The sequence below is a fragment of the Sebastes umbrosus genome, chromosome 3, assembly GCF_015220745.1.
Source record: "Sebastes umbrosus isolate fSebUmb1 chromosome 3, fSebUmb1.pri, whole genome shotgun sequence".
NCBI lineage: Eukaryota > Metazoa > Chordata > Actinopteri > Perciformes > Sebastidae > Sebastes > Sebastes umbrosus.
This window is the reverse complement of record NC_051271.1, coordinates 17,147,623-17,171,168: the sequence shown is the minus strand read 5'-3', so window position 1 is coordinate 17,171,168 and position 23,546 is coordinate 17,147,623. Positions and strand designations below refer to the sequence as shown.

General features: G+C 39.4%; 2 protein-coding genes across 5 annotated transcripts in view; both read left to right on the top strand.

Moving 5' to 3' along the window:
- tpcn3 (two pore segment channel 3) overlaps positions 1–16,115 on the top strand; it is a 28,323-nt gene extending 12,208 nt beyond the window's left edge. The window contains exons 9-20 of one of the 2 annotated variants that reach the window (XM_037765383.1): positions 70–277; positions 5,487–5,631; positions 6,848–7,033; positions 8,137–8,166; positions 10,052–10,116; positions 11,492–11,579; positions 12,402–12,471; positions 13,048–13,264; positions 13,479–13,569; positions 14,096–14,209; positions 14,819–14,931; positions 15,819–16,115. In XM_037765383.1, the coding sequence (XP_037621311.1) occupies positions 70–277; positions 5,487–5,631; positions 6,848–7,033; positions 8,137–8,166; positions 10,052–10,116; positions 11,492–11,579; positions 12,402–12,471; positions 13,048–13,264; positions 13,479–13,569; positions 14,096–14,209; positions 14,819–14,931; positions 15,819–15,943 (1,452 nt within the window). In that variant the 3' untranslated portion in view covers positions 15,944–16,115. The remainder of the gene's footprint in view (positions 1–69; positions 278–5,486; positions 5,632–6,847; positions 7,034–8,136; positions 8,167–10,051; positions 10,117–11,491; positions 11,580–12,401; positions 12,472–13,047; positions 13,265–13,478; positions 13,570–14,095; positions 14,210–14,818; positions 14,932–15,818) is intronic. The other variant, XM_037765384.1, reaches the window with a different exon arrangement.
- A 1,988-nt stretch (positions 16,116–18,103) lies between these two features.
- ttbk1a (tau tubulin kinase 1a) overlaps positions 18,104–23,546 on the top strand; it is a 57,407-nt gene continuing 51,964 nt past the window's right edge. For 2 of the 3 annotated variants that reach the window (XM_037764458.1, XM_037764456.1), the window contains exon 1: positions 22,505–23,074. The gene's annotated coding sequence lies outside the window, so the exon portion shown is untranslated. Of the gene's footprint in view, positions 18,218–22,504; positions 23,075–23,546 lie in introns of those variants that run through there. The other variant, XM_037764457.1, reaches the window with a different exon arrangement.

Below are 23,546 nucleotides of genomic sequence, written 5' to 3'. Positions count from 1 at the left end.
CAAACAAACAAACAAACCTATTGAGGAGTTACAGTTCAATGCCTTCGATGCATTCTCTCGCTCCACCAGGAGGAGGTACGGCAGCTGGTGAGGGCCAAACGGCACAAGATGGTGCGAGCGTTCGCCGTGCTGCAGGAGCAGAGGGAGGGTGGCGGGGAGCCGGTGGTGACCCAGGCGAACTGGAACCAAATTGTCCGACTGGTCCAGCCCGACATCAGCAACGCACACAGAGAGCTGCTGTGGAGCGTCTCTGACGACAACAACCAGGGCTGCATCGGTGGGTCTCTCACACACACACACACACACACACACACACACACACACATATATATATATATATATATATATATATATCAATGTATTTAGACACTGAATACATATTTATAAAATAGTATAACAGTAATACTGTCTCAGCCATTGGAACTTATAGAAATTTACATTTATGTTAGTTATTTAGAGTCAATGGTTCATAGGAATTCAATACATCTCTGTTTTGCTATTTGTCTGTCTGTCCGTCCATTATTAATATGTTATAATCAATACAATAATAAATTAATTACAATTGAATGCATTTAAATATGTTATTTAAAGATTTAAAAATACCAAGTCACATGATTTCAAATTATGATAACATCTTATTGTTGAAGGTGAATTCAGAACTTTACTGAAATCTAAAAGGTCCTTGCGTGGTTTTTACTGACGAACAGTTTTTTTTTAATGCCTCAGCGCCGGCGAGAGCCGTGGCTGGAGGTATTATGTTTCCGGGCTATCCGTCCATTCCATTCTCTTGAATGCAATATCTCAGGAACGGATGGAGGGAATTTCATTACAGTTGGTTCAAACGTCCACTTGGACTCAAGTACAGGATGAACTGATTAGATTTTGGTGGTCAAAGGTCACTGTGACTTCACAAAACACGTTTTTGGCCATAACTCAAGGATTCAGATGCTAATTATGACAATTTCACACAAATGTCTAACAGGATAAAATGTTGAAGTGATGACATTTTGGACAGAAATGGATGTAAACTTCAACGTGACTGGTTGGCGGAGGCATATAACCGCAAGGCAGAGATTCCAGTTTATCTTTTTTGCTTGGGGTGGCTGTGGCTCAGAGATAGACCGGGTCGTCCACCAATCGTAAGATCGGTGGTTCAATCCGCTCCAGTCCACATGTCGAAGTGTCCTTGGGTTGAACCCCAAATTGCTCCTAAAATCTGTGACATCGGTGTGTGAGTGAGTCTTTAGATTAGATCCTTGCATGGCCTCTGCCATCAGTGTATGAATGTGTGTGTGAATGGGTGAATGCTGACATGTAGTGTAAAGCGCTTTGAGTGATTGGAAGACTAGAAAAGCACTAAAACAGTTTTAGAGCAGCAGGTCAGCAGGACGCCTCGGAGCTTTGTGTGTTTGAGGTGTTTAAACTGTAACTGAGTGAAACCTCGACGACCTCACTGTGTTCGTTAAAGTCTCCACCAGCGAGCGCCAACAGTTGGTTGGTTAATGAACGAGGTTGGACGCTAAGCGACCGCTCCATTCTGCACCGCTGCAACCAACAACCACAGCTGCGCTCTGCCCGGTGAACAGCACCTCTCAGCCGTCTGCAGAATCATTATCTTCACACTCATCTTCCACATGGAGGAAGTCAAACTGCTTCATCATCCAGTTCAACTTAAATGTGTGATCAAACTGAGCAGAAGAGCAGTTATCACATGAAGCCAGACGGACAAAACATGGTTTGTTCCACATTATTGCATCCTCACAGAACATGCATGTTGCAGTCGTTCAGACACATTATGTCGACACACACAGCTGGAGGTTAGAGGGACACATTTACTGTTCAGCAGCTCATCAAGAGCTGAGTAACTAAGCACATTTACTCAAGTATTTTGAGGTACTTTTTGCTACTTTATACTTCTACTCCACTACATTTCAGAGGGAAATTTTGCACTTTTTAGATAGATGGATGGATGGATCGATGGAGCACTTTATTAATCCAGGCGGGACATTTTACAGTCACAGCAGATTAGCACAAAAAAAAGCACTTCTCTAATAACGAACAAAAAAAAATACAATTCTTATCAACAATAACTTAAAAATGTAACTGTTTAAACTTAAAGGGACAGTGTGTAGCATTTGGCAGCATCTAGTAGTGTGGTTGCAGATTGCAACCAACTGAGTACCCCTCCGCTCACTCCTCCCTTTCCAAGACTGTGGTAACGTGAGCCGCTGAGTGCAAAAACGTGGTAACTCTGTTCGCCTCACTCAGAGGCCACATAGCGGACTCTGTGAATCAGTTTAAATCCGTCGGGAGAAGCGTGAGGCTGCATCTCCCGACCCCCCCTGTCCTGACTCAGAGGAGACTGGTTGTTCAGTGAAATGGTAGCTGGTAGGAAGGACCTCCTTTAGCGCTCCTTGTTACATTGACTTACTGAAAGTGCTCCGCTGTTTGACCAGGAGGTTGTTACGACGATGTGAGAGGTTTTCCATGATGCACTGCAGCATCCTCTTCTACACCACCACCTCTAACGGCTCCAGAGTGGTTCCCAGTATAGAGCCGGCCTTCCTGATGAGTTTGTTCAGTCTGTTCTGGTCGCCAGCTTTGATGCCACAGCCCCAGCACATTGTAGCGAAGAAAACTGTAGTTGCAACAACAGACTGGTAAAAGATCTGCAACATGTTGTTGCACACATTAAAGGAGCTGGGTTTCCTCAGGAAATGGAGTCTGCCCTGTTCTTTCCTGTAAACAGTCTGTGTTTCATTTCCAGTCCGGTCTGTTGTCAAGGTGAACTGTACTTCAGTTATTTTAGTCATAGTTACTAATGACATTGTTCCAATAACATAATATATAATAGTCAGGGCTGAAGACTCCCACCTCCATCTGCAAATGTTACTCTCGTTTTCTGTATTTGACCTATGAAGTTAAACCTGCATTAGGCAGAATATTTTGGCATCATTTGGCAAAAATTCCACAATAACCTTTCAGCATATTATAGTTAAGTGTTTTGAGAGAAAACTAGACTTTTGCACCTCCTCATGGCTCTGTTTTCAGGCTTTAAAAAATCTAGCCCATGACGGGAGACTTCAATCACAGGTCATTTCAGAGAGAGAGCGTTCCTATTGGCTGTTCATTCAACGGAGGCAGCTGTCAGTCACTCACAAACTCCGATCAAACGGTCAAACTAGGCAGCGCTGATCAAATATGAATCAATATTCTGTTACTGTAATACCTATTTCTCTCCTCAAATGATTTGAATGAATTTTCAGAAACATCTTGTAGTGTACTGTTCAGCTATAAAATGAGAAAGTTTGTCCGGCTCCGTTTGTGACATGTTTTCCGTACTTCTGTTACTTAGTGTACATACTTATTCCAAGCCCAACCATGATGTTTTTTCCTTAACGCAAGTGAGTGGTTTTGTTGCCTAAACCTAACTTTACGTTGCCGTAGTTTTGTTGCGCGGCATAAAAACGAGACGCAAAAAGCGGTGTACAAATGACACACAAAAAGCCTAAAATACGTCCTCATGATACGCGGAACGTCCTTCTAATGTTGTGTCATTTATACGCCTTCCCATGAGATTGGGTTGCACGTACATACGCGCACCTGCCATACAGACAAATAATAGTAATATAAAGAAAGAAGTAATAAAAATAAGTCGCATGTAAGGTCAGGGCGCGTCGAAGTCTTGCATCGCTATGTCAGGGTTTATTTCACTACAATGATCCGCTAGCTGTACATTATCCCGCTTATTACACGGCTACTTACTTAAGAAATCAATAAGTTGACACAAAAACAGTCCGCCAGAGTCCAACATCAGAACTGCGCCCATAGCAACAGTCTGTTATACATAGCACCGGTCTGCTATAAAGAAATAACAGACCGTAGAACGCCATGATTGACCAATCAGAATCGTGTATTCAACAAAGCCGTGTAATAAATCAATATAAGTTTGCTTTCATCTGATACTTTTATTATGTATGCTGTATGTCTGTTTTCACTACAAAGAGCACTGTGTATTACTGATTCTTTAGAAGAATATTAACTGTAAATAAAAACATAGATCCATTGTTTTAACCCTCTAAACATACAGAGGGCTCTTTTCTGCCCTTATTAGTGTCTGCAGACTTACTCCTCACAGACATAACCCTGGGCCATAAAGTCTTCTATAATGATTTCCAACAAGATGAGCGATTTTAGTGAGGACATCAACCTGAAACAATAAAAGTGAGGAGGACACGTGGGTCTCCGGTGGTAATTATACTCTGATTTTATTTCTCAGCTGTTTGAGAGAAACTTCCTGCTGGTAAACTCTGAAGCCTCAGACTATACGAGTTGAAAAGCAGCACCTGAACACACCATAAACCCTCAGCACGTGTTGGTCCAGTTAACAGTTTCAATCTCACTGAGTGTGTTTACATGAACGCTCTTATGGATATGCTACCTGGAGTACTCTGATAGAAACCAGGACACTGAGGCACCTGATCCAGGTTTATGATCAGTCTTCGTTGGTACATAACAAGTGAGAAATCAAGACACACCTACACACAGACAATCAGGAACCTGGACACTGTTATGATCATGTATACAGGGTTATGATTAACATGTAAACATCACATCCTGAATAAGACTAATTCCAGAGCCCATTCAGAAAGGAGACGGCGCACTGAGAGTCAGTTTCCTCTATCTGTGTCACGTGGGTTTCGCCACTGGAGACCAGCGGCATGTCCTAAGTCTACTATCTCCAATGGGAGAAGTGAACGTCAACACAGATTATGACCGATTCTTTAGCCCCAAAGTAAATATTTGACCCATTTGTCACAAGCCAGATATCTTCTGAACACTCCGACGCTAATACGGCATTTTTCAGACCGACAAATCAGGAGAAAATTAACTTTGTTCGCTCTGTCTCAGCAACACACTCTAGCGTGATCTGGAAACTAATTTCAAGAACTCCGTAGCTAACTCATCTTCATAATGCTGAATATGGCTGTTAGCTGTATAAATATCTAATGTTAGCAAAAGAAAATGTAAATACATTATGCAAATAGAATCCAGTCTGCTTTAATCCATCCACACGACGTTCACAACACTTCCAAATGAGGAGGGGGGATGGGAGGGTGCGAACACGCCATGATCACGCCCACGCCCACTTACTGTAGGAAACAGGAAGTGTATACCATTTCAAACTATTGACGGAGCTTGTAATGCGTCATCTTTGTTATAGAGCATCTTTGCTGATACTAATGTAATGTAATCTGATAAATTAAAGCCCTCTGTGAGCAGGAGATGAACATTTCCACTTATGCTCGTAACATCAGGAAAGAAACCGAAATGCACGCTGCTGCCCTGAGTCTTATTGTCTTATTGTATACAGACAAGTTCTGTCATCAGAATAATCAGAAAGAAGCTATAATGACATACTTATATGATGCTTTAATGATATTCTAGATGTTTGTTGTTATATTTTTCGCTTGGTTGATTGACAGGTAAGGTGGCGTTCGTCCAGCTGGCCGACCTCCTGAACATTGAGGTGATCACGCTCAAGTCCAGACCCCACCCACTCAACAGTGTGTGCCCTTCCTTCTACCAGTCGGCCCCCAGCCTCCTCCTCTGCCGATTGATCCAACACCGGTGAGACAGATTTATCTGTTTGAATAAATGATTATCATGTAGCCCTGGGTATCTATGAAATGATATAGATGCATGTCAAATATTTGAGATGTTTTATAAAGTGCTCATCTTCATCCTTTTAATATGATAATTTTACATCAGTTGGTAACGTCCGGTTCTGAAAAGTGAAGCCAATGCTGAAGCGCTTTAAACCTGCATTCTTTCTAACAGCCAGCAGGGGGCGACTCCTCTGGTTGCAAAAAGAAGTCTGATTGTATAGAAGTCGATGAGAAAATGAGCCTACTTCTCATTTGATTTATTACCTCAGTAAACATTGTAAACATGAGTTTATGGTCTCAATCGCTAGTTTCAAGTCTTATTCATACAGCATGATGTTCATTTAGTCAATTATGGTCCCATTTAGAGTCAAATAGACCATAAAGCAGGGTATGCTTTAGGGCGTGGCTACCTTGTGATTGACAGGTCACTACCACTACCACACTTCTTATATACAGTTTATTTTCTAGCTTAAACTTGGCACAGATTTTTCCTGGAAATCCCGCAACGGCCATGAAACCAGCTTTATGTATTTAATGCAGTTTGTGTTGTTCACTTCATGTAAACTGTCAAATAAACTGAGGTCTGAGGAGCATTTCTGGTTTGATGAATAATTCTGTCAGACAGCTGGAGATGTTTCAACTGATATTGTCATTCTCTTCATACACACGGAAAAAAGGAGAATTGTTTATACCAACTTCATTTAAATACTTGAATTGGTAGTAAATAAATGAAGTTGGGTTTTTTTCAAACTATTTCTTTGAAATTGATTTGAAAACACTTAAAAAGTATAAAAGTATGTTTTAAATGGGTTAACAATTGTCTTTTATCAGTGACATTCAGTTTCTTCAGCGTTACAGGTTACACAAAAACGACATAAAGCGAGTACAAAGACAGTAAAGTGAAGTAGTATTAAGTTCTCTGGTGTTATTGGATTGTTTTGACTTGTTGGTGAGCTTTTAAAAGTTCTTTATTGTTGTATTTTACTGAAACTCTGACGTGATGAGACACATTACTCTCAGAGGCTCAGGATCCTCTGGAAACTTTTAGAGCTGAAATACAAACTTGGTCAGTTAGGAGAAACTTTCAGGATGTTTAGTGAATATGAACCCTGACCTGCAGAAACACATCATAAAGGTGGTTACAGACACACTAGAGCTCTGCTGTGTGTATTTTTCAGGGCCTTTGTGATCACTTACGATCTGATCATCTTGGTGAACGCCGTGTTCATCGGTCTGGACGAGGCGAATCCGATGATCGCCAACTCAGAGTGGGTTTTCCTGGTTCTCTACATGTTGGAGATCCTGCTGAAGCTCTACGTATTCGAGCCCAGAGCGTTCTTCTCCAAACACAGTTACTGGAACTGGTGAGGACGAGCTGACGCACACCGTCTTCACCACACTTCACCTTTACTGTCAGTGTCTGAAATAATTTCACACAATGTTTACCCCAAATGAGCAAAGGATTCTGGGTAACGCTGCAGTTCGTCTACAGGCAACTAGTGATAAAGTTAAACAAGTGTTTATGTGGATAGAATGAAGTATTCTTAGATATCACAAGACGCTTGTAGTGGTCTGTGGAAAAATGTTTATATTAAGAAACTTAAAAAGTGTCAACTGTAGTCTAGAAATACTGGAATCAGCCCATAAAATATGTCGGTTTCTAAAACCCCAAATCACCTCAGTGGTAGTTACAGTTGAAGACAAAATTAAATTCTTATCAGATGGAAACAACTTCAACAACTTTTTTCTTCTCATCCTACAAAACTGATCTAAGTTTCATCTTTCATCCAGGCAGAGTGAGTTTATTTTACATCAACTGACACCATTCATGAATTCATGGAGCTGTTAAAAACTGATGTTGGATGTATTTATGTAACGAGTGATTTATTCCTTCTGATGGACTGCATGGACCATAGACTGTATATAAAGATGGACGATGTGTCTCCACTTCCTCCCACTGTACAAAAGTGAAGCCAAAATATTCCAGATACATACTGTACATCAGCATGATAATAAGTATCTAAAATTACAGAAACCATCTTTGGGAAAAATGTATTTGATGCATACTTTGACTTTTTAGTTTGGCCCATGTCCCATCCGCTAACATGGAGGGGGCGGGATTTATGACCTATACTGCAGCCAGCCACCAGGGGGCGATCCAGATGTTTGGCTTCACATTCGTGGAGCTGTAATGTCGTCCATCTTTATATATAGTCTATGGCATGAATGTTCATGAAATCATATTTACGTGGTCCTGGGTCAACTTGAAGAAAATGTGTATGATTTATTACAAAATAACAATCATTTATATTTCAATATTTGTTTGAAGCTGTTTGTGTTTGAAACTCGTGTTTCAAAGTGTTTTGCAGAATGTCCTCCAATATGAGAGGAAACATTTGCTGATATATAACTCATAATGAAAAACATGTCTAAAATCAATGAGATGTGTCACGTCCATTTCACACAGTTTATCGGCATCCCAGCTTGTAAGTACGAGGTATGTGACACATGTTTCAGCTCCATTATCTGCTGCTTCTTCAGTCGTACGACTGTAAGTGCTTGGACCAGCTCACTGCTGCTTGAGGCGGCAATTGTATTGAGTTTTTGTTTCTGTACCATTGTGGAGTAAAACAGCTTCTGAATTATTTTAATTTAGGGTCAAAAAGCCTGAAAGTAAAAACCTTAAAGTGTTTACAAAAAGCCATAAACAAAAAAATGAGAAACCAAAACTGTAAGCAAAATACAAACTGTCACTGAGCAGTAAACTCTCAGGTCCTCACTTGTCTTCAGATGTTGTTCTCTTTATTTTGCTGTGAGAGGTAGAAATTGTAGCTGAAAGTCACTTGCAGGACGTCAGCCTGCCGCTCACAGTTTTGGTTTCTCATTCACAGTTTTAGTTTTTTCTTTCAGACTGTTAACACACAGTGGCCACTTTATTAGGTACACCTGTACACTCTAAAGCAATACAACAGCTCTGCCATAACACCCGTCTTTACAAAGTTCATAATGCTCAGTTTCTGTTGACCTTGTTGAAAATGTGTAAATTAATATACAATATCCAGAGCATTAATATAGTAGCAAACAATTATTTGCTATGTAAAGATATAAAGGAGTAATGTCTACCTGAGCAGAGAATGAAGTCACTCTCCCTCTGTGTGTGTTGTAATCAGAGTTTCTCCTCACTTTGTTGACATAACCAGGCCGGCCGCGTATGCCTTTTAGTGCATGTGAGAGTGACCCACTGGCTAGCTCATACGGCGGTTACAGCTGATAACCTCATCCCGACGGCACCATCACGGAACTGCCCCCCAGGTTAACACTGTTATCTCTGTCAGCGCTTTTGCCGTCGTTTTCACTGTTAGCGCTGTTAGCTATGAGCTGCTGGCTCAGCTATCGACATGTTGAGAGCCGTGCGAAGGCAATAGAAATGCCAAAGAACGTATATGGACGCATTATAGACTATTACAGAGGGGGATCAGACTATTAGAAACATCTCTCACTATAATGCAGTCCAGTACAACAACACCATCACTAACTATGATTGAATTAACACTTCTATAAAAGAGTAAACACAAACTGAACATTAAAGGCTTCATAACTTTCTGGCAGAACAGTTGTATTGTATTAGATTGTATTAGATTGTACAGGTGTACCTAATAAAGTGGCCACGGAGTGTGTTAAACTCATCTGAAACTCTTTTGCTGCAGCTGTTGACGTTGTTTTCTTTGTTCTCAGTGGCATGTTTGCGCCCCCTGCTGGTGAGCAGTGCAGCTGCAGTGACTTCAGTCAGAGATGTTTGTGTGTTTCATGGATGTATTATAAGAACTGGATATCGGTCTCAAAGATGGCACCTTCTCAATTTCAATGAAAGCTGCTCGCCAAGCTCAAAAGCCAAAACTGTTTTCTGGCTTCCACATTGATGTTCAGAGTTGTTACTCCTGCTCAGCCCTTAAACTTTACATCAGGGCGTCACGCACATGAAAATCTGTCTTTTAAACTCTGGGAAAGTTTTACAAATATGACATGTCCATGGGTTAAAATTTCATAAAACAGAGTAATAGACACCCTGTCAACAGTGTTTCAGACGTCTCTTTAATAATGGAGGTCTATGGGGAAAAAGATTGAGTGACCTCTGGGACAAACTGACAGTGAGGCTGAGTAGCGGCGCTGTATCAGATCTGTTAATACATCCATGATATGTTTCTGTTGTTTAACATGTTGGTGATGTCAGAGAGACGACATGTGAACACAAACAGGATGAAAAACATTCAGCTTCATTTACAGCTAACGCTGGTTTTGCTTTCAGCGTCATCGCTGTCGAAGGAAAGTATTTACGCTCAACTTGAAATGTTTGTTTTCTAATGTTTGTTTTGTGTTTTCAGGTTCGATACCATCATCGTCATCTCCGCTCTCATCGCCACAATCATCAACTCCGCCATGGAATCATGTAAGTTTGTGTTATTTCTATTTAAACTTATGAAATAAAGCCTGAATCACAAAGATTCAATGTAGTACTGAAACATTTAGTTGATTAATTGATTGACAGCAAATTATTAAACAACAGTTTCGATCAATTAATAATTTGAGTCATTTACCACCATCCATTCTCTGGTGTCAGTTTCTCTAATGTATCAGATTTGCTGCTTTTCTCCGTTTTATATCCCAGTGAAATGGATATCTTTGGGTTTTGGACTGTTGGCAGGATACACCTTAGTCTAACACAAATAAAACCCACTATAACTTCAGTTTACAGGTTCACAACAACAGTAGTCGTGTTTCTATTCATATATTTTTATGCACATTTTCAAATATCATATCAGAAAAGCTGTATGGAAACAACAAAATTCGCTAAAACTTCCTCAATTGCAAAAAAAAAAGATATTACTTGAGGTGGTTTTTACCTTCGAAAAAGAGTTGATGCGTTAAATGGGTTATGAAAACGCCTTTGCCGAATAAATTCTGATGTAGCGAACATTTAACTCACATGACTGATCAGCTGTTTCCGATGTCGCCGTCTTCTTGGATGTTCCCATAACGTGCGAATGCTCGTCTTCGTCTCCGGACAACATGAAACATGTAAATACTAGCTGACATGAAAGAACAATTAAAAGTTTCCCAATAGAAAGTAATTCCTGAAGGTCTCTCTCCATTTTTCTCGTGTAGCTGGTTAGATGCAACCTGACCCTGTTAGATGGTTTGTTATACAGAACCATCTGAGAAGTCATCATTGGAAACTGTTTGGAAAAGGGCAGGCACTTTCAAAAATACTTGGCAGGTGATTGGATGAACCATCTGTCAATCAAACTCTCGCTGAAGCCAGTCGGGAGAAGAGTGAAAACATCTTTTCCTTTGAGATCCTGCGATTATCGCGTGATCTTGTGACATTGCGAGAATCCAGCTGCCGTGCAAGATAAGGTTAGATGACCAAGCCGAAGTGTTTTGTTTCCGGTTTGCCCCATCTACTTCTTCTACTCTGTTTACTGGCGGATTACAGCCATGCGTAAGCTATAGCGCCAACTTCTGACCAAACTTCGCTGTACCCGAGTTTATTCTCTCCTTATTCGCATTTCTTATTCAGCTTGATGCTAACCAGAGGTTTACTGCACTGCCATGTCCTGTACGCATAACTATACAGAAACAAAGCAACATCACTCGTATCAGCCTCTCCACACCTGACATGTGGGGGTTAAATGTATATGTGACCAGCTGTTCATGTTTTTCATTTAAGACATGAGTGTGTGCAGGCGGTGTGGAACAGATTTCCCTCCGAGGACAATAAAGCCTTTCTGTCTTTCTGAATAATCGTTCCCGTCCTGTTGTAGCGGCAAATTACACCAGCCGTCAGATCCTGGACATCATCTTCATCCTGCGAGTTCTCAGACTGATCCGGGTGGTGGACAGCATCAAAAGGTTTGATCTTTAAGTGCACTTTTGACTGATTCAAACATAGTTTTAGTGCTAAATCAGTGCTCGAGGTACGTATATTAATCTGCAGGTAACCATAGCAATGATTGGACACCTGGGATGGATTTAGATGTGAGAAGGAAATGCGTTTTTTGACTCCGTCTTACTTTTAGACAGCAGGACACCTTGTTATGTATCATCACTCTCACATCTGTCCTGATCATAGACTGTATAACGATGGACGACGCGTCTCCACTTCCTCCCACTGTACACAAGTGAACCCAAAATATCCCTGATACGGGAGCTGCAATCTTGAGATTCTGACATAATTTGGAGCCAGAGTCTGCGCAGTAGTGATCGGGGGGCTGGAGTCGCAGTATCGAGGTCACCAACCCAAACCAACTGCGAGCCGATCATGGCTGCAGCTGGTCAGTGAGAGAGACTCACAGCTCCAATTCACACATCTCTCCCCCTTTTTATAGCATCAAATAACTAATTAAAACCAAACTTATCAGAAAAATGAACACTTGAACACACATCAGTGTGATAAGAACTACCTAAAATGACAAAAGCATCTTTGGGGAAAAATTTATTTGACTTTTTAGTCTGGCCCATGTCCCATCCGCCAATATGGAGAAGGCAGGATTTATGACCTATACTGCAGCCAGCCACCAGGGGGCAATCCAGATGTTTTGGCTTCACTTTTGGGGAGCTGTCGTCCACCTTTATATACAGTCTATGGTCCCGGTTGCTCCATACTTCTTCGTAGTTATGTTTTATGTCTGGATGTGTTGCTTCACTAACGATGAGGGCTATTTTCCCTGTTAGGTTTCGTACAATCATCAACACCCTGGTCAGGATCGGACCAGCGATCCTCACATTTGGACAGCTGATCATTGTAAGTTGCTGCTAACAGATTGCCGGTTGGAATATATTGTCAGGCGTCTAAACGTGTTTTAATTTCCTCAAAAAGCCTAAAAGTAGTCCATGTTTTTAGAGCTGTGGTGTAATAACCAGACTGAGAGTCACTTCAAATGGGGTTGTGTTTACCATGTTCACGAGAAGAGTCCAAATGAACATAGGTGGCTATTCACGACCTCATAAGTGGAAATTTTCTGAAAGCTTTGTGATGTGTTTACTGACAGCTGAGGCTGATGGGAATGTCATTAGTTCTGCAGGTATTTGGTCATAAACCAAAGTATTGGACACATTTAAATGTTGACCTGATGATGGCGCTAGATGAAAAGTTAGAGGATCATCGAAGTTGTTACAACTCCTCCTGAAGGGAATGTCTGAACCACATTTCATCACAATCTATTCAATAGTTGTTAAGATATTTCAGTCTGGACCAAATCGGTGGACTGACAGACAAACATTAATATCCAAATAGTCTTGTCGTCGCTATCGTGGCTAAAAGCTTGAGGTGGCATCCTGGTAGTGAAGCTGGCTCTGATCGGATCGTCCTACTCATTAGGTGGTGTACTACATCTTTGCCATGGTGGGGATGGAGCTGTTCAAAGGGAAGGTGGAGTATTACGAGGACCCCAAAAACCCAGTGAAGGCGTACTGTGGAAACCCTCTGCTGGAAGGAAAGACCTTCGCACAACTCGACTACTGCAAGAACAACTTCAACAACGTGGTGTCCTCCTTCATCCTGCTAGTGGAGCTCACCGTGGTCAACCAGTGGCACGATATCCTTCTCGTATACAGTACTTAAATGTACATAGTTACTCCCCATCACTGTTCACTCCACAATCATTTCTGTATCTTACAATATAACCAACTTTACTCTCAAAATTAAACCCTAATCTTTCTCACAGGTATTCTTATGATGTTCAGAAGTCATTTCTTTGTTCAGATTGATTCAGATGTTAATATCTCTGTGACTCCTTAACGTGACTCCACTGCTCAGCAACGGCTTCGCCATCGTCACCCACAAGGCAGCCAGGCTCTTCTTCGTCCTCTTTCACATCATAGTCGTCATCATCATCATCAAGTAAGACTAAGGAGGAGGAGGGGAGGAGGGAGGGACATGAGAAAGAGACATGTGCAAGTGCAAAACAAAGAAAAGTTAGTTATTGTTGTCTGGCCTGCTGATTTGGCACACAATTTGCGTCAAAAATGGCACTCATTCTCAGAGTCATAAATCAGTAAAATCTAACACACACAGACATGATACATATATTTTTTGATTTTGTGTGACTAACACTTTCCGGGGATATCATCATCTCTGATGTCCATCACCAATTAACATCCATAAATCCACTTAGAAATCATAGAAAAAGATGCTCCCTACAACTGCAGAGCTTGCCTGAGAATCATCATGTTTTTAAGTTTTCTTCTCTATCAAAGTAATCCAGTGACAGTTGTCTATACATCCATGGGTACACTGCAAACAGGAGCTGCTAATAGCTAATTCAGCATCACTTTTCCAATCCGATCCTGGCAATTTTTTCCAAAATGTGAACAAAATATCGACAAAAAATGGGGCTGATGATGCATCACATCCTGTTGTATTTCAGTATCTTCGTGGCGTTCGTCCTCGAGGCGTTCTTCATGGAGTACTCAGTGGATAAGAGCGACCTGCAGACGTCTCTGGAGAAGAAGATTGAGGAGCTGGAGCTGGCTGTTGCACAGTATGTTACCATGACAACAAGGACCTGTCACTCATAAGACCGTACCGCTGCTTTGGATTTCAAACATGAACTAAAACACTCCTACTTTACAGCTCTGCTGAGTATTTTCAACATTTTGGATTTGGATGAATGATGGAAAGTTAACAAGATGAAGTCTATAGTCTGTACAATAAATTTAACATTTAAAGGAATGGTTCCCAACGTTTTTAGCTTATGACCCCCCGTATGAGGTTTGTTTGAGTGATATATTTTTAATTTTTAAAGGAAAAAATATTAAATAATCCACAAGAACAAAGCAACAATTAGAGGAACATCTGAAAACAAATTAAGCAAAGTTTGGTTATGAGAAATATCTTTCAGCTCTTGCATCCTGTTAATTATCTAGTGACCCCTCGGGTTTGTGTTGTATCCCCTTGTGGGGGTCCCAACCACATGTTGGGAACCACTAATTTTGGGATTGTGTGTGTTTAAAAGTGCCCCTATACCAGCTGATAAATATTGATACTGTTGAATACTGCTCTCTGATTGGTCCAGGGCCTAAACATGTTTATTGTTTATGGAACCCAATTAAACATGTTTGATAATCGTCCGTGTTGTTTTGTCCACCAGGGAGAAGTTGGAGGATAACTTGGTGAACCAAATGGAAACCATCGACAACGACCAGGGAACCGGCCAATCGGCTGACAACAAACCAACCCTGATGTTTAAAATCGCATCTAAAAGTAAGAAACTGTCAAACCTGCAGGCAGCAGTTAACACAGTGTACAAGTGGAGAAAAGACTAGATGATTTTAAAGGATAAGAGAACCAGAAGGAGTGTTTGTAACAAGTAGAAAGCTTTTATTTTGAAAGGGCAGACTCTGTGGGAAATCAAAGAAGCGGAGGGGTGCAAACTACTGTATGAGACCACCTTTTACTGTTTTTACAACTCTGTTTTGGGATAAAAGACAATTTAAAGATTAAAACACTTTATATATCTCCCCCAGCCACCCCTTCAAAATAAAAGCCCGATAGAGTAACTGTATCTTAACAGGAGTCTCAGGATGAGGCCTATCATACACCCTTATTATGGAATAACCTCCCTGTGGACATCAGACACTCTCATTCGGTCTCTCTCCCCCACCCACCCCCACCCCTTCAAAATAAAAGCCCCATAGAATAACTGTATCTTAACAGGAGACTCAGGATGAGAGACCTATCATACACCCTTCTCATGGAATAACCTCCCTGTGGACATCAGACACTCTGAGACTCTCAGAAACTTTAGAGAAGGAGAAGTATGATATCTGAACGTGGTTCCTGACGTCCTTCAGCAGGTTTCATGAAAAAAGTTAAACCACAAATCAAGTTATGAACTAAACGATGCACCATCAGCATGTGAATCAATCTTGTTTACATTTTGCCAAACCAGGTATATTAATGACAGATTTGTGTCTTGTGTGGCTCCCCCTGTAGGTTATATAAGGAACATTTTTTAACAAACTAAAAAAGCTTAAATTAAATTAATTCTAAATTAATATTTGAATAGAGACAGAAATGAAAATGTGCTACGTTCTTGATCATTTGATCACAGTATTGATTATCAGTATTGGTTGGGTGTTTCCTGTCAGGATATCGGACGGTGGACGCTCTGCTGCAGCGGATGTTCGAGGCCGATCTCGACCCCGAAGACTTCGCTGAGAACGACGATGAAACCAACCAGAACTTTTCGAACCCGACGTTCAGCTCTGCGTAGACTTGAATGTACAAATATACAGTATATGAAGGGAACCAGATTCTATCATTTATATACAGTTTTATACTCCGTATCATCTCACATGTTTAAATCTGATGTTTATCCAGTGTTATATTTTTTATATTTCTGTCCTGTAGCTCTGTGTAAAAACACATAAAGAATATTGACAGAGTTCATGTTTTATTTATTTCTGACCTCTTTGTGGCGGAAACACAAAACATAAAAAACAACTAAAGAAGTCTGATTTTATATAACAGAAGTTTCACAGGAAAAATTAAGATATAATTTAAAAGAAAAATAAATAAAATATGTTGTAAAGAAAGATTATCATTTTAAATGTTTCAGTTTAAGGCTTAAACACTTAATACTCCTACTGCTTATTGTTACTTGTTTCTCACAATGATAGTGAGGAGATCAAAAAGGGCATGCGTGTAAATTTAAAATAATATTATTCATAGTTTTATTAATAAAAGACAAAAAATAGAAGGAAATCTACCAAAATCAAGTTTGAGTGAAATGTTTTCTACACGTTTGGAATCATGAGATTTTATTATTATACCAGAGGACTGCTGTAAAAAATACTTAAATAACAAATCTGTAAACATTAAATCAGTACTTTTACTGCTGATACTTTAACTACATGAAGCCGAGAATACTTGCATACTTTTAATTCCGATACTTTAACTACATAAAGCTGATAATACTTGTGTTTTTCTACTACTGATACTTTAAAGTATCAGCAGGAAAAGTACACAAGTATTATGAGCTTCAAGTAGTTTAAGTATTATCAGCCTCATGAAGCTGATACTTGTTTACTTTTACTGCTGTTACTTTAACTACATGAACACTTGAGTACTTTTATTTTTACTACTTTTACTCACTTTAAAGGTCCCATATTATAAAAAATTGAGATTTTCATGTTTTTAATTATAAAGCAGGCTTAAGTCCTATATAAATACTATGAAAATATCTAAACCCTCAATCCACAGGGAAATACACACAGCCCGTATTCAGAAACTCTGCATTTGAAAAAAGCTGTCAGGATTTCTGCCCATTCGTGATGTCACAAATATACAATATTTATACCCTTGACACAATTTTAAACGTAAACATTCTAAATGTGTCCCAGTTTATTCCTGGTTGCAGTGTATGTGAAAATGTCATCAGCTGACAGGAAGTACCCATGGACCCAAGCTGTTGCCTAGCAACGCAATTCTGTTGCAATTCTGTCAAAATGCGCTAAAACGGAGCGTTTCTGACAGAGGGTAAATACAGGCATATTCAGGCTGACAGTATAAGGAAAATATATATTTTTTTGAACATTGCAGTATGTAAACATGTTCTAGTAGAAACACAAAATACAAGTATGATCCTGAAAATGAGCACGATATGGGACCTTTAAAGGGACTGTTTGTGACTTTTTAAGCGTATAAATGTACCGGGTCGGGACACATGCGCGCTCGCATATGCGCGCTTGCGTGTGGCTGAAGTCTCTCCTCCTCTGCCTGCCTGCCTTCACTAACACATCGCGCGCGTTCTCGCCGTCTCGCTCCACCTCTAGACGTGAACGCGCGCTCACTCCACACTGCAGGAGAGTTAGTTCAGCTCTGAGAATATCTAGTGAATGTACAGTGGATGTTTGTAATAAATGTAGAAATAAATGCTGCAGCTCCTCCAGACCAACAGAGGTTTCCCGTGTCTTGTGAAGTGACGGAGCTGCGCAGCGAGAAACGTTATCGTATCCGTCCGGGTGCCGGTGTCTCCCTCCGACTGCGGTCGGGAGGCGATAACGTTTCTCTTCCTGCTTCAGCTGAAGCAAGAAAAGCCAACACTAGGATCAGCATTGATTCATGGAGAGACTTTCGTCTGGTCAGCTAACATTACTGCCAAGCAGCTGAAATATAGAGTGATATTGTGGTTTTAGCTGACGTGTGTCGCCTCACTGTTTTGAGCGATGCTCGTTCATGTCTATGTAGAGCGAGCAAGTGCGAACCCGACGCTGACTTTCGTTGACTTAACAGCCACAGGTGTTGCTGTTAACAAAGCATTCTGAAAGTTACAAATAGTCCCTTTAACTACATGAGTACTTGAGTTGTGTGTGAGCAGACTCCAGGCCAGCAGGCGGAGCTCTGGAGCTGCAGCTGTAACATGGAGACACCGAGGAGGTAAGTGTGTGTGTGTGTGTCGGTGGTGTGGTGCTGATGCTGTAGAGATGGAGCAGAGGGAGTGGAGGAGGAGGATCCTGCTCTGCTCCGGACAGAAAACAACATTCAGGTAAGAAAACAACAAACAAACATCAAGAAACTGATCGAATCAGCTGATCGAAGCGAACATCGAACATCGAACATCGAACAGGAGAGCGAAGCGACGCGGTGCTGTCTGTTGTAGAGTCGGTGACTGTCGGTGACTGTCGGTGGTGTGTGTGTCGGTGTGTGCGAGGCCACAGGCAGGATGTCGGATCAGTAGCATCTCATCAGAAAACAATCAATCGGGTTTTATTGTGTTTAATTGAGAATAAAAGGCGGCCGCTGCTCCGGTAGACCGTCCGGTGTCCGGAGGCGGAGGTTGGTATGACAACATCAGGAGAACGTTAGAGAAGGCCCGACGGTTGATGAAGGTGGAGGATGAGGCGTTCATGTGCTGGCTGGAGGGTGGGACTGGACAGCGCCAACTGCCTCTCTCAGCTGCTCCTGTCTGATTAGAAATAAAGGAGCGTTACTGTAAAGACACAACAATAAGTACACTTCAGAGCATCCGCTCGGTATTATGCAATACACAATAAAATATAGAGTCAGTTATATAAAAAAATTCAAATAAAAAAAAAAATTCAAATCAGGCAGGCAATATAACATGCTGGTGATTTGTTTACACTGGGGGTATGTTTTAAATGTCCTGAAATATATACAATATTATGATACACAATAAAAATATAGACTCAACTTAAAATTAAATTAAAAACAAATCAAGCAAGCAATATAACACGCTGGTGATTTGTTTACACTGAGAGTATGTTTTAAAATGTCCTGAAATATATACAATGCAATATTTTAATATACAATAAAATATATAATCAAATGTATACATAAATAATAAATAAATAAAATTCAAGAAGGTAATGAAACACGCTGGTGGTTTGTTTACAGTGGGGGGATGTTTTAAAATGTCCTGAAATAAATACAATATTATGATACACAATAAAATATAGAATCAACTTAAAATTAAATTCAATAAAATCAAGCAGGCAATATACCACTTTTTTACACTGGGGGTATATTTTAAAATGTCCTGAAATATATACAATGCAATATTTTAATATAAAATAAAATATATCATCAAATATATACAGAGAAAAAATAAATAACAAAAATCAAGAAGGTAATAAAACACGCTGGTGGTTTGTTTACAGTGAGAGTATGTTTTAAATGTCCTGAAATAAATACAATATTATGATACACAATAAAATATAGAATCAACTTCAAATTAAATTTTAAAAAATCAAGCAGGCAATATAACACGCTGGTGATTTGTTTACACTGGGGGTATGTTTTAAAATGTCCTGAAATATATACAATGCAATATTTTAATATACAATAAAATATATAATCAAATATATACAAAAAAAAGAAATAACAAAAATCACGAAGGTAATAAAACATGCTGGTGGTTTGTTTACAATTGGGGGGGATGTTTTAAAATGTCCTGAAATAAATACAATACAATATTATAATATACAATAAAATATAGAATCGACTTAATATTTAATTTGAAAATAAATACAATACAATAAAATATCAAATAGAATACATAAAAAACTTTAAATATGAAGTATGAAAACTTGCATATTTGTGTTTCTTGTCTAGACACTGAAGCAAATTCCTTGTATGTGAAAACCTAAATGGCAATAAACATGATTATGATTAAACCTGCAGTTGGCAGAATATTTTTGGCGTCACTGGGCAAAAATTCCACAATAACCTTTCGTCATTTTGTAATTCAAGTGTTCTGAGAGAACACTAGACTACTGCACCTCCTCATATTGCTCTGTTATAGCCGTGATGGGAGACTTTGGCCAATCACAGGTAATTTCAGAGAGAGAGCGTTTCTATTTGCTGTTCATTCAAAGGAGTCAGCTGTCAATCACTCATGAACTCTGATCAGATGGTCAAACTAGGCAGCGCTGATCAAATATGAATCAATATTCTGTTACTGTAATGCCTATTTCTCGCATAAAATGTTTTCAGAAACATCTTGTAGTGTACTGTTTAGCTGTAAAATGAGAAAGTGTGCTCCGGCTGGTGGGTGGTGTTTGGTATTTCCTCAACTGATCTCAACATGGCTGCAGGGGCACAAACTTTCTCATTAATATTAATCGGCTCAATCAGAAACTATAAACAGTGTTTGAGAGCGACGCTACAGATTTAGTCTGTTAGTGTAATAATCTACTACACATAGAGAAACACATTACAATAATAACTTCTCCATTCTCCAACACAATGCAGTGTTTCTATTGGCCGACGACAACATCCGTCTGGTGAACTCTGATCTATCAGATTGCAGTGAAACAGGAAATGCATGCTCAACTCTCTCCGTTGTTGGATCGAATATTTATACAGAAGTGTAACATGACCTTCAGACTGGGTGTAGTTACTCATGGAGGTACAAAATCAGAGGAGCTCTGCAACGTTGATTCAACCGCTGTGTGTTGCCAAAATATAAATGAATGTTAAACAGATTGTAGCTGCTCCCGGTGCTTCTGAATTGAATCTGCTTTGTACATAGAGTTGCATCACATTTTATTCGGTTATTGTATATTTTCTATTTAAAATCTGAATCCTAAACTGTCATACGTTTAAAGAAACAACCTTTTCCTCTGAAATGTGATGGAGGAAAAGTAGACCGCCTCCAAAGTAGGAATAGTAGCAGATGCTCTAAACTGGACTGAAGTAGAACTGGAGGAGATGAACTCAGAAACTTGAGTCAAAATATAATACTGAAACTGAGGAAAATATTTAAAGTGTAATCTGAAGTTGTTTCAGGCTGTTTGTGCAGAAATAAAAAGAACCTGCAGACTCAAATAACTACAGAGCTTCAAACTGTTGAAACCATTCCCATACAATCATTCGAGAGGATCAGGTGACACTTTTTTTAGGTTGTTGGAGCCAAAGAAATAGACACCAGCTGAGAAAATAAAGTAGAGAAAGAAGTATATTAAAAGCTGTAAAATAGAAAAAAAATATATATTTAAAAAATACATTTGCAGACACAGAGGAGAAGAATCTCACTAAAAATTAAACTGATTTATACAAAAATAAATGTCATATCAAGAAAACTCAGAAACCTTTTGTGGGCAAGAAAGTTACTCTAATCTTCATCCAAATATTCACATTCAATGTAATTTAACCCCCAAAGACACTGAACTGAATACAATGTAGTAATGTGATGACGACAGTCACATTTTACAGCTTATGTGTCGAATAAAATCTAAATTATTAGAGCTGTAAGATTAGTCGGTTGTCAGAGAATTAATCGTCAAATTTTAATTCACTATTTTCTGTTATTTCTTAGCCAAAACAATTAACTAATTTATTGAAACAGTAGATGGCAGATTAACTGAAAATAAGTTGCAGCCCTAAAGTAAATTAAATCAGATATTCAGTAAAGATGAAGTATTGAATCTTCAGTTGTGAACAGATAAAAGACATCAAATTAAAATTCGATCAGCAAAGTTATCAACAAAACAGGAAAACATACAAATATTTAGATTCAGACCTCCTTTAATTTTATTCCAAAGATATTCAGTTTACTGTCAACTATCAAAATAGTTGCCGATTAATTCTCTGACAATCGACTAATCTTACAGCTCTAATAATTTTGATTTTATTTATTTTGATATGACGTTTATTTTTGTATAAATCAGTTTAATTTTTAGTGAGACTTTGGAGAGGTGATGACGCGTTTCATCAGAGGTAGTTTTATATTGAAAGCATTGACCGGATGATAGTATTAACTAATATTTAAAGACAATAAAAAATACCAAACATATAAAAAAAATAAAAAAAATCATAAATAAAAAATCACTTATTAAAAAATTAAATAAATCATAAATTAAATAAATAATAAATAATAAATAAAATAAATAATAAAAACAATGATAGTATTAACTAATATTTAAAGACAATAAAAAATATCAAACATATCAAAAAATAAAATAAATCATAAATAAAAAATCATAAATAAAAAATAAATCATAAATAAAAAATAAAATAAATAAAAAATAATAAAAACAATGATAGTATTAACTAATATTTAAAGACAATAAAAAATATCAAACATCAAAAAATGTAATGAATCATAAATAAATAAAAAGTCAAATTAATCCTAAATCAAATAAATCCTAAATATAAAAAAAAAAAATGTAATAAATACAAATTTAATAAATCATAAATAATAAAAACAATGATAGTATTAACTAATATTTAAAGCCAATAAAAAATATCAAATAAACAAAGTAAAGGAACAGGAGGTGCTGACGCGGTTCATCAGAGGTAGTTTTATTTTGAAGGCATTGACCGGATGTTGTGGTAGTGCGCGGTGACGCGTGTTTGACGCGTGTTGGATGCGGAGCTGCAGTGCGGACAAACAGGCTGGATCCGGAGAACCGGAGAACACCCGAAGAACCGCCTCTGACAGTCGGCCAGGGTCCGCCTCACACGGGTTTCTGGATCTGGTTTTGTCCTGGTTTTGACTCCCGGATCCGGTCCAGCAGCTGGAGGAGGATCAGTCCGCATCCTCCCATCCTCCATCCTCCTAGGAGGACCCGGTTCCGGACAGCAGCAGGTCTTTAATGAGCGCTCCTGGACTCGCAGAGGAAATCAAACCTGTTTTTTGTGTCTCTCTGGGCTCGGTGCGTCCCGGTCCTGCAGCGGGTCTGAGGACTGGTCTGGTAGTACCTGGGGGTGGGACTGTTAGAGGAGACATAGATGGTGGTTTAGTCCTGCAGGGAGACTGAGGCCCAAAACCCGGCCCCCCTTTAGAGGAACGGTGGGTTTTCTGGACCGGGACGTTTTGTGCCGAAATAAGATCCCAGATGAAGATTCCCAAAAGGCGGAAAAGGAGCGGACGGTGCGCCAGGTAGGCCTGATCCGGGTCCAGGTCTGGCCCGGACTACACAGACCAGATCAGTGTGTGTGTGAATGTATTGATCCGTATCAGAAATGTTTGATCAGAATGTGTTTTGATGATCATTTGGACCATGCAGGACTGATCTGAGGTTGTGTGCTGATCTTTAATTGATTCATATAACTCGGGTCAGTCCGGGCCAGATTTATTGATCAGCAGGATGTGATGGTGCGCATGCGCATAAAACCACCCATGACTGTGCACTGCAGAGAGGAAAGATTCAATATGGGTGATGCAGAGAGGAGGAGAGAGAGAGAGGGAGGAGGGGGTTTAAAACCTGGACCAGAGAGGAAGTGTGTCTCTGAAACATTCATTCATTTCATTTTACTGTTACATAAATAGGTCAAAAATAAGAGCAGAACAAGATTAATATGATGCAAAAGGTTAAATATGTAGATTTAGAGTCTGATGTACGGAAGAACTT